This window comes from Apaloderma vittatum, unplaced genomic scaffold (genome assembly GCF_000703405.1).
Source record: "Apaloderma vittatum isolate BGI_N311 unplaced genomic scaffold, ASM70340v1 scaffold10, whole genome shotgun sequence".
NCBI lineage: Eukaryota > Metazoa > Chordata > Aves > Trogoniformes > Trogonidae > Apaloderma > Apaloderma vittatum.
Window position 1 is genome coordinate 34,310 of NW_009693730.1, and position 11,901 is coordinate 46,210.

The 11,901-nt window shown below is 40.4% G+C and overlaps 1 protein-coding gene across 1 annotated transcript in view; it reads left to right on the forward strand.

Moving 5' to 3' along the window:
- Positions 1-9,619, forward strand: part of CDK13 (cyclin-dependent kinase 13) — a 29,744-nt gene extending 20,125 nt beyond the window's left edge. The window contains exons 9-12 of the mRNA XM_009864423.1: positions 834-965; positions 3,127-3,278; positions 6,239-6,796; positions 8,141-9,619. Of these exons, the coding sequence (XP_009862725.1) occupies positions 834-965; positions 3,127-3,278; positions 6,239-6,796; positions 8,141-9,012 (1,714 nt within the window). The 3' untranslated portion in view covers positions 9,013-9,619. The remainder of the gene's footprint in view (positions 1-833; positions 966-3,126; positions 3,279-6,238; positions 6,797-8,140) is intronic.
- The last annotated feature ends 2,282 nt before the right edge of the window (positions 9,620-11,901 follow it).

Sequence of the window (11,901 nt, forward strand, 5' to 3'; positions counted from 1 at the left end):
AAGAAAAATGGCTTTGGGTTCTTATCCTTCCCATGATACCTACCGAGCTTGTCGTAACTCCTATTTAATAGGAGCTTCAAGAAGAGGGAAGAAGGCCCTAAAATTGCAGCCACCTGTCGTTTTTCACCTAAGGAAACATTTGTTTTCCATGATTAGTACACCTGCTTGTTGTCCCTGTCCAAAAACCAGCTCAGAGTACTTAACTGTGTTTTATTAAGACAACTGGCTACAGCTAAACATGCCTGGTTAACGTTAGAGTCTTTTGGGTCATAAATTCATTGAACACAGAGGAGTTATCTGAACCGTGTGTTCTAAAGTCCTACCACTGAACTAGTTTTGTTCAAATATCACACGTGCAAGTTATGGAAAACAGCTGTAAGCTTATTTTCAAGGATTTGTTTCCCTGTTTTGATTCTGGTGGGTCTCAGAAGTATATCATCTTGTTTATACTAATAAGGCTTGTATCTTTAAAGCAATAGAATTATTGTCCATGGACTGATCAAAACTGCAATTCTCCAACTGCTAAGTCTCAAAGTGTAAAGTAACAATGTACTCTTGGCTTAAAAAGGTGTGTAGGCTTTTTTGTTTGTAAGATTTTTTCAAGCAATTAAACAACTAAAAGCTTAGTTTATGTGCTTGTACAGGTAATAAAAAGGTGAAGTTTTAGCTCTACCTCTGATGACTGAGCTCAAATTGTCATTGGATTTTGTTAGGATGTAAGTTATTGAAGGACTTAATGACGTGTTATTTTGGAAGGGATGTGTTTATTAAAATTTTGCACCGAAATGTGTGGTTCAAGATAAGAATGTACTGCTTTTCTCCGTTTTTTGTAGCATCCCACCAGCTGCGTTAGATTTGTTCGATTACATGCTTGCTCTGGATCCCAGCAAGCGCTGCACGGCCGAACAAGCTCTTCAGTGTGAGTTTCTGCGAGATGTGGAACCATCTAAAATGCCTCCTCCAGAGTAAGTAATCCCCTTTGGTACTGGTCCCCTACCTCTACGAAATGCAAACATGCCCTGATTTCATTAAGCTTATTGAGTTTCAGTTAAAGTGGATAGTGGCAGAACAAAAACATTGGTAAATGCACTTGTTCTGTGGTGATTCTGCTCTAAAACGGTTGTGCAGTCAAATGGCTCTTGTGCTGTGGTAGCCGTGCTTGTGAAGATCTGAAAACTGTTTCATTTGTTGCTCCTAGAACTAGTTATTGAGTTCATATCTTTAAAAAATATACTCTTATAAGAATGTTTCTAATGTTGAAACCCTGTCATTTCCCTTTTTATCTCTGTTTATGAGTGTCTGTTTTTTTCCAAGGGTTTTGATTTACTTCATGAATCTGAATTGCCTTTGATAGAATGATGCTGAGTATATAATTCTGCAAAGGTAGCTGAGAGATAAAGTGAAATACCATAAATTGTTTCCTGTGCCAGATGGGATTGTTGGTTTTACAGGCAGGAGAAACTAAATACTTCTGAAGGGTTTTTCCAGTTGTTTTTTTTTCTGAGAGGAAGTGTACTGCAACATCCAGTAGGGTTTTTGGAGTGACTTAAATGTCATTTTAATCAGTATGGATGAGCCCTGAAAAGAACAATGAAAAGGTGTTAGAGAATCTGCGTGTTTCATTCTTCCCTCAAGATAGCTGTCTAATTAGAATATTTAGTATTACTTGAGTCAGTTGTACCTTCCAGGCATCCTATGCTGACTTCTTTTTAATTAGTTGCCAACTGGAAAAAATGTTTTGAGTAAGAATTTTATTAAAAATCTGATACTTACCTGTTACTATTACTATTACTGATACTTGCAGATGTTACTAATGCTCCTGATACATGAGGGTAAGAGGTTTTATTGCCTGAATATGACTATATGTATCACTGAATATCAGTAATCGGTGATCTTAGGCTGTTCACTGAAATCTCACAACCTTATGTGCTTATATGCATTTTAAAGTAAGTGAATTGAAAGAAATTTGGGTTTTTTTGAGGGGCTTCGTAGTGCATCCATTCTAGAAATTGATATGTGGAAATTTGGAACAAACTAATTGTTGCTGTCCTTTTAAAAACTGAGAGGAACCACTCTCACTTCTGACAGAGCGTGCACAGGAAAGTGTTGACTGTTCTCTTGAAACACTGAAGTTCTACTGTTCGTTCAGAGAAGTGACAGTGCTGATTGCAAGGACTGCAGGATACTTCTCACAATGAGCTGTCGCTGCCTTCCAGTTGGCTTCCAGTACTTTGCAGGTCTTTGACCTGCTGTACGGAGGGAGACAATAAAGAACGCAGTTGTCATAATTGCCTTTCCAGTGGCTCTTGTCACCCGATTTTTCTGTGTTCCTGAGTGAGGGAACTGCTCAGGCAATTATTAATATGTAGTAGGAAAACAGAAGGCACTACCTGTACTGCCTGTCTCAGTATTTCCAGTGGGACGCATCTCTGTGTTCCTTAGGACACCCGCAGGGAACACAACTCAGGGCAGACCTTTTCTTATGAGACTTTTGCCTCTGCGTTTTTCTATCTTAAAGGACTGGGATATCACTTGTTCTTCCTAGTATCCTAACTTTACTAGTGTCAAGTGTTATTTATTTCTGCAACATTTTTTTTCTTCCCTCTGGTACTTCCGGGTAGTCAGTGCTGTACAACTGTAAATACTAGATAGCCGTGTCTGTTACTGTGGACAAATATTCTGAAACACTGCTTTTACAAAGAGACAAAAGGAATTTCATATCCGTAACTCTGTTATCTATTACTCTGCAAATTGTATTATAGTGAGTGTGCAGCATTGATTTTGGAGTTCTTGATTTACACAAATAATATGACTTTTCCTAGGTAAGGGTGTGAGAAGGTAACTTTGATTCTCATTTTAAGATACATGTTCCCCTTTTCTGTTAGAGGGACCTGTGCTTCTGAGATAGGCAATCAGTGAAGACATTTCAGCTAGAAAAATCCAGATCTGAGATTTTTTTTTTTTTTTACTGGCTTTGGGAATTTTTCTGATGTATTTCTAAGTTCCAGTAGGTTCGTCTTTCAAAAGTTACATTTTCTAGAATTTGAGCATTTATTTTACCAACATGGTTAAAGGAAAGAAGTAATTGTGAGGTAAAACTGGTTCTCTCTCATTGTTTTTTTGCAGCCTTCCTTTGTGGCAGGATTGCCACGAGCTGTGGAGTAAGAAACGTAGAAGACAGAAGCAGATGGGCATGACTGATGACGCCACAGCAACTAAAGTCCCGAGGAAGGATCTGTCTCTAGGCATGGATGAGAGCAGAACCAACACCCCACAAGGCATGCAAACTTCTTCCCAACTCAAAACTCAGGGCAACTCTAGTGTAGCACTTGGTCAGTAATATTTTCGGTTCTTAAAATTACCTTCTACTTGGATTGCACCTCTAGAAATTTTAGGTGTTGTTTTCAGAGCACTGACGTCTCCTGGATTCTTGAGGGAGGAACGGTATTGTAAGTTAAACCTTCGTTACAAAAAGTTTACCTTTGCTTTTGGAAACCAGGTGTTCCTTTTAAGTTTAGCTTGATTTTTTCAATCTGGTCAGAGCAACTGCCTTGCTCTGCATTTTGAGGGGATTTCTCTCTTGTTCGTCTATAATTCTTCTGTTATCACACAAACCAGCTGTTTCTCCAAGTTCCTCACAATCTGCATAGATTGGAGGGACTTTATGGGTATGGAAAAAACTGATCAGAAGGCAGATTTTCGAAAACTCATCACATCAAGTAAAACAAATTTCCTCTGCATGTTATGTTAGTTTTCACCTTTCCAAGTTGTTGGGGCTGAACCAACTTGTAAAAAACCAAAACAGAACACCAAAACCCCACCAACACTCCCCCCTGCCAAAACCTGGTAGAACAAGTATCTACCTCTGCAAATTGCACAGCCATTAATTCTGAAACTTAACAGAAGTATCTTACTTGGAGACCAGTTTTATGAATATAATATAAAAAAATAATGGTTTCCTATGTAGGCACCAATTGAGGTACTCTGTAGTTTGATGATAGTTCCCTCATAATATGTAGAAATATTCAGAGTAACATCACCAAATGGATACCTGCTAAGTTTAATTTAGTCCATTTTTGATTGTGCAAGGTGACCATAAATCCTGTGTCACTGATATAAGAAATCAGTAAATGCATTCACAGAAAATTCTTTGAAAATTCTTTACCACTGACGATCTTGAATCAACTCTTTATTTAACAATAGAGCAGAGCTTCAGACATGGTGCGCAAAGATAAATAGAAATTAGTTCTTTTGATCGTATTTTATTCCAGTTTATCACCTCTTGCTCCTGTTTTCTCCTGTCTCTCACTGTAAGCCAGCTATGAGCTTCTGCCACTCTGTCTGTTTAGGCTAAAGTTTTGGGAGTATTTTCAAGCCCTTAATTTTTTTCCCCCACTCAAATGAAAACTGTATGGAAGTTAAGGAGTCCAAAGGCTAGTAGTTATTTTCTTTGTAGTTTTATAACAGGTAGCCCAGTGAGAGAGTGCTGTGTTTGTTAGTCATTCATACTAACCATGCAAAATAAACCGACCAACTAGAGAAGGAATCATTCGGACCTACATTGCTGTTTGCCCATATGAATGTAGAAAAATATGTCTAGGTAGAAAAGATGACAGTTTAATTTTCAGTGGAGTGTAGACAGTTCAGCATCGAAGTGTTTTCTGTATTAAGCAAAACGCTTGTGGAAGCCACAGTGCACCTTAGGTAATAGCAGTAAGGCACACTGAAGAACGCCATGTACAAATGCATGCGTTAAATTTGACTCTTGCTCTTGTTTCTGAGCACCCCAAAAGAAGCGTTTAAAACCACCTTGAATGAACTGCTGGTGCTCTGATTCATGAATGGGACCCTTGGTTGTTGCATCTTACAATTTATTTAACAGGAGCTGTACAGAGCTCTCAATAATTCTGGTAAAAACTACCAGATTTCTCAGAATACAGTTTACTTCTGGAATAGACTTGGAACTAACCAAAGACTGTGGAGTAGGTAGATTTCTGTTGGGCATTTTTCTGCAGAGTTTTTAATAGAGTCTAAGAGAAGTTTGAGTGTTAAGCATCACATCTGAGTGAGAGCCAGCAGTACAAGGCATTAAAAATTATGAGTTCTCCTCTATTGCCAAATAAAAGGTAATTTTATTTATATATTTATATAAATATAAAAATTTGTTGAAGTCCCTGGTTCCAGAGTAGGTTCCAAGTGCTTGTACCCTAGTGCACATCCACAGCTAGATACTGGGTTGTGGGTTTTGTAGCACCCTGCAGCTGTATTGCTCTTAGTCTTGCAAGTCAAGTACTTAATATTTTTGTGTGTGTGTGTGTATTTTTGAATCTGCTATGGATTTATATATTCATATATAATTATATAGCAGAATGGCAGGGATAGAAGAGGACAGAATGTGTTTGTGTTGATCTGGGTTAAAAAAAATCAGGGCTCTGCCAGTACAGTAGTCACACATGCTCCTATTTTAGTTCTTAACTACTTCTTTAAGCTGTTCTTGTAGGGTACGTTGAAATCCATGCTGCTTCTCTTCACCTTTCAAAATAAACTACCGCAATAGATATTTGAAACTAAGAATCTGCATTGATATTCTGACTTACTTATTCATATTCCCTTGCATCATCGTAATCTCCTCTTATCTGTGACAAAACTCCCATTTTGTTGATGTATATATCATCACAAACCTGCGTTTTCCTGCTACTCGGTGGTTGACTTCTTGTCCTTCAAACTCAGCACTTGCCTTTACATTTATACAGCTAACTTTGGGGTCACCCAGGGCCTGGTCACTTGAGCAGGTGTTAGAATCCAGATTCTGAATTAGAACGGGCCAGAATACCTCTGGAAATGCATTTTGCAGGTGGTCACTTTTTAACAGAGGGATATGATACGTCAGAGGTAGGAAGTTTTGTGAGGATTGGAAAACTTGCAGATACCTAGAGCAGGTGGCTCTAAGCCCCAGCTTAGTTGTATTGTGGAAAATTGAGCTCCAGCTTGACGTTTCTCATCTATCCAAGTGCGTGTGCACACCCTTCGGAAGTCACTTCCGTAATATTGGATCTTACTAATCCATTTCTTATAGATACTCCCCGAATGCTGTTATTACATAAAAACATTCAATTTCTATGTTGTCCATGCATGTGCTTTGCCAGTCTTGTCAGCCATGCTAGTTTAGTCTTACTTTTGAGTTTCTGAAATGTGCCAGTTCTAAATAATACTTAAAACCCACCTTTTTTGTCTTTAGCAAAAACAAGCACTGGACAGCAGTTAAACCAGAATGAAGTGGCAATCCTGCTAAACCTGCTACAGTCTAAAACAAGTGTTAGTTTGGCGCAGTTTGCCCAAGTGTTGAATATTAAGGTAAACCCGGAGACTCAGCAGCAACTAAATAAAATAAATCTTCCTGCTGGAATTTTGTCAGCAGGTGAAAAACAGTCAGAACAGCAGCAGCCGCCGCCGCCTCCACCACCACTGCCGGAACAGGAGCCTCTAAAACAGCCGAGTGTCGTGCAGCCTCCTGTACCACCCGCTCAGCTGAGCCAGCCTAAAGTCGAGACTGATGCTGCCCAGGCAGCTGTACAGAGTGCATTTGCTGTTCTGCTCTCTCAGTTAATAAAAGCTCAGCAAACAAAACAAAAAGATTTCATGTCAGAGGAGAAGGAAAACGGATCAGGAAACGAAATGTCGTTACAACTCAGGCAGCCGCCGGAGCCCACCACTCCTGCGTCTGTCAGCCGGGATGACGTGGAATCTCCGGCACCCGGCTATCCGCATCCCATCAAGTCGTTATATACGTCTGCAGGTACTGAAGGGCTTTAGATGTCTTAGTTTGGGGGATAAAGAGTTAATGTGTTAACCATACCAAGTCTGTGTGAGTATAGGCGAGATGATTAAATTGATCTTTGTCACGCCGTGCGTCTGGATCACAGAGTTTGTGTAATCTTGCTGTAACAGGTGCCACTCAGAGCAAACGATGGTCCCTGTTCTAAGAGGTACGCAAGTGCCGGTGGTGTTTCTGATGAACCAGTCATGTTGATTGTTATTCTGGGGGTTTGGGGTTTTTGAAGCGGTGGTTGTGGCAGAGAGGAGGATGTCCTCTATCAAATTCGTAGATGGAATTTGCCAATTTTGACTGTTTAAGTAAAGTCTGTTTTGGTGAAAGGGTGTTTTATTTTTCCTTTTAATGCTGACTAGAGCAATTTCTTAGTGTAGAATTCTGTACATGGTTGCCCCTAACTGTCACTAACGCACATACTTGAAGGTGCCTTTCTTATTCAGTTTAGTGGTCTGTTGTCAATTTTTTGAGATTGCTATTTCAGTTTTATTATGTCATAGAATGGTTTGGGGTGGAAGGGACCTTAAACATCATCTAGTTGCAACCCCCAGCCATGGCCAGGGATACCTCCCACCAGACCAGATTGCTCCAAGCCCCATCTAACCTGGCCTTGAACACTCCCAGGGAGGGGGCTGCCACAACTCTTTGGGCCATAAACATTATTTCAGTCTGAATACTTGTATTAATACATTTAATCAAAATCACAGGGCTTTCCCTCTTGCCTTCCCCCTGACCCTGTGAGGCAGCAGAAATTTTCATATCAATAAGAAACATCTATAATGTATATATTAGTTAGACCTCGCTGTGGTAGTTTGTGTATGGTGCTGTGGTGGTTGCAGCTGTTGAAAGAAATATTCTGAAGTGGTTTGGGTGAGTCTTTTGGGTGGTGTTTTTCATTTGTGGTTTTTTGTTAGTTGGTTGTGGGGTTTTTTTAGTGTTATGTTTTGTAAATCTTTTCTGATCCCTCTTTGAATCTTCTAGTACTTATGTGTTGATTGAGTTTTGGTTTGGGTTTGTTTTGTTGTTGTGGGGGTGGTTTTTTTTGTTTTTGTTTTTTTTAAGGAATATTTTCTGTTCTTCCTTCACTGCTTACCTAATAATCTTATTTTGAGGAGAAACCTGCATCACCCTCCTGAGGCAAACAAGATGTAAAATAATCTGTCCAACTGCCAATAAATTTAACTAATAATTTAATGAGGATTGAAGTAGCAAACCTCTGTATTGTTCCAGGAAAGAGTCCTTTTCTTTTTGGTATCATTGCTATGTATTTTTATTCCAAAGGTGTTTGTTTTTTTCTTTTTGTCTGCTCAGGTCAAGAGGATTTGGTTAGGCAGCCTGAGATGAGGCTTCTAAACCGAACACCCGAACAACAAGAACGCCCTCGAATCTTGCCTCCGGACCAGCGTCCCCCAGAGCCGCCGGAGCCTCCACCTCTCACTGATGAAGACCTTGATTATCGGACAGAGAACCAGCATTTGCCTCTGACTAACTCTTCAGGAGCGGATCCTCACGCAGGAGTGAAAGCGGCTCTTCTGCAGCTGCTCGCTCAGCATCAAGCTCAGGCGACGACAGAGGAGCCGGTGCAGGCGAGCGTGGATTATCCGAGCAGAGACTCCTACGTGGCGGGCCCAGACTACAAGGATAACTTCGGATCCTCTTCCTTCTCCTCTTCCCATTTCGGTGGGAGCGACGGCATAGGAAGCGGCATAGGAAGCGGCTCATCTGGAGCGTTAGAAAGGAGGAGCTTCCTCGGAAACTCCGATATTCAGTCTTTGGATAACTACAGTACTGCTTCATCTCACTCTGGTGCTGCCCCTCCTCCGTCAGCCTTTTCGGAATCCTTTCCCGGCTCGGTAACTGGTTACCGAGACATTTACCTCAACACTGGCCCCATGCTGTTTAGTGGAGATAAAGACCATAGGTTTGAGTACAGCCACGGCCCGATCCCGGTGCTGGGGAGCAGCAGCGACGCTTCCGCCGGGCCCGAGAGCACGCGCTCCCTGCCCGCAAAGATGCACAACTACAGCTACGGAAGTAACTTGCAGGAAAACCCAGGTGGCATCGGCCACATGCATGGACAGACTTGGACTTCTCCTGCCCAAGGACCTGGCTATTCCCAAGGATACAGGGGACACATTAGCACATCTGCAGTGAGAGGGCGAGGCAGAGGATTACCATATTGAGTATCTGTTTTTCCTCAGGCACATGATTTTTATCTGGAAAAACTTTTTCTTTCTTTCTTTCCCTGCCCCCCATCAGCTGCAGTTTAAAGCAGCCGTTCAACAGACTTGAATAAAGTTAACTCAACAGCTTTATTTTTATGTGGAAAAGGGTCTTGCATACAGTAGGAAAAATTAAAAATGCTTAAAACTCATGCTGTCGGAAAACTAGATAAATTGATTGTACATGTTCACAAACTCTAGTTCTGAATTTTATTTTGTATTTTGGCAGTTTTAAGTGGATGCTAAATTTAGGGACATCAGCTTTTTATGGCACTCTTTCAGATCTTCTGAACTATGCACATTTGTGCTTTTTTTGTAAGTTTGGACCAACTTTTATGTAAAAAAAAAAATTTTACAACAATCAAAGCAGGGCACTGATTTATTTGGTATTTTTCTTTTTACAGAACTACCTTTAGTCAAAGGTCACTGTCAGTCTTTGCACTGCTTTCAGTGTTATTGTGGAAGGTGTACTTTGTGCTCATTTCAGATAATAAAACACAACCTTTCTCTTGATGCAAAATTTTATAAATATTTGGTCAATGTTATTTTTCTTTCAAGAAAAAAAAGAGTGGATGTTCTGGTAAAATGTTCTCTCCATCTCCCAGGCTTGTTTATATAAAAACTGTTTTACTTGAATGGTAAGTGCCTTAACATGTAAGCTTAAGGTCTGCAAAAATTTGGAAGTACTTTATAAATCGATATGAAAATAATGCCTAAACCTGCGTAGTTAACATGAAAATTCAGATAGTAGCGGGCAAGTCAAATAGGTCATAACCTTGTGCTGTTTACTTCAGATGGGCCAGTTATTTAGAGACTTGATGAGATCTCAGATTGATGAAATCATGATTTCCAAATTGAACTTCATGAGAAACTTCGAAAGTGAGGAGAAGAACAAAGAGCGTAGTTTCTCCTCGGCTTCCTCTTGGAGTTGTAGTAAGTGTTTTAGTTCCTCTGCCAAATAAACTATACTTTGTATGTCCTTACCAAGTGACTAAATAGTTTTTTTCTCTTAAATGTCAGTAGCAGTAATTACTTTACTTTGTGTGAAAAGCTGACACTGTCGTCTTTTTACCACCTATACTGCAATGTAGGAAGTAACCAAAGGAAAAATGACCAGTATTTAAAGCAACAGCAAAACGTTTGACACTAGTTCTAATCCTCTGTAAACTTGTGATTGTGCCAATTAATCGATTTTATATCTGCTATTCCACAGAACATTTTAATATTGAAATCAAGTCCCTCTGAACAACAATGGCTGTAATTAAAACTCTTACCAAGAGCCGCTCCTCATACTATTTATGACTTCCAGCATGTTTGGGTTTTTTTGGTTTTTTTTTTCCCGTTGACAACAAGCGGTCTCTCTCCTGCAGAGAGGAGGTATGGTTACGTTTTGCATGTACGTAAAAGAATGTTTTAAAGCCCATATTGGAAACAATTTTCCAACTGATTATCCAGTTGACAAATCGGTACCTTATGTAACTGAGTGTTTAATTATTACTTTTTAAAAAGTAAAATTTCTACTTACACTATTACAAATGTAGTCTCGTCAGTGACTTTTTGGATTTTCAGAAGAGAAGCCAAAGTTGTTGGTGTTTTGTTTTTGTTTTAGTTGAAAATCCTGGTTTCTATATGGCTAACTACCCCGTTGTAGAGCATGGAGAAACTCCCTTCGGTTAACTGCATAGTGTTTGAGGATCTGGCAGATGAGAAAGGGAGAGAGAGTGATGCTGCTTATGACTGCCCTGTAAGTCTGGCAGTTGCCTTCACTAGCTATAGTAGAAAAATCCCACAATCTGAAACAAAAACTTATGACCCAAATAGCCTGGGATTAAGAAAAACAAAATCTTCATGTGTAAATGACAGTGAATTGGATAGTTTTCCTTGAGTAAGGACACTCCCATAGCATTTCTCTGCTAGTAAAATCGTTAGTCGTTTAGATATGGACAGTGTCAGCTAAGGCTTTTTGTTTTCTAATATTAAGAAAAACAATCCCACAGCAATACACACAGATTGGGTTTTTCCAGAATCAAGCAAAAGGCTTTAAAAGCTTTTAGGCAGTCGCTTTCACTAAAAAACGTGCAGTCTGATGTTACTCTCCTGCACTTCAAATGTAACTGCAGGTGATAGTTGGCTTAAAAACAGGTAAGTTTGCATGGAAGATAATCTTGGAGAGCTAAATGATTTGACTTCCAATACAAAAATGCAAGGAAGATGTTGTGTCTCCTGCTTCTTCCCTTTTGGAGGTAAATTTTCAAGTCATTTAGTTCGCCTCATTTAATGCAGAGAAATCAGTCCCCTCTGCATGTGTAACCAACAGTGCAGTTTCTTTACGGGCTGGCAGTACTCTGATGTTGCATCGTTCTGCCAAAATGAATTTCTGTCTTTGACCATGAAAAAAAATATAAAATAGCACGAGTAATCCTGCCTATGAGGAGATAGAAGGAGATGCAAGGGACAGTTGACTTCCAGGTGGATCCGAAGCAAAACTCTTGCATGCTGTGGCAGATGCGTGCTGCACGATGACTTTTCCCCAAATTCAGTTTAAGGATGACCAGCCCATGACCTTGAATGCTGTGTTTGCCTGGGACAACAGCGTCAGGATAATTTGGAGGGAGAGTTTCCATACATGATAATTCAGAAGAGAGATTACCTTCTCTGCAACCCAGGGGATCTTCCTGGCTCTTTTCCTGTGATGACCTTTTCTCCTGGGTGGGTAGAGCTTGTGTGTGGGCACGGGGCTCTGCCCTCCTTCTGCAGGGCAGCCCTTGGGGTGCCTGGCAGGGGTATTTCTTCCCACGGGTGAGCTCCCCTGGCTCTGGAGCTGTGCCTGGGCGAGGGAGCAGCCAGGGA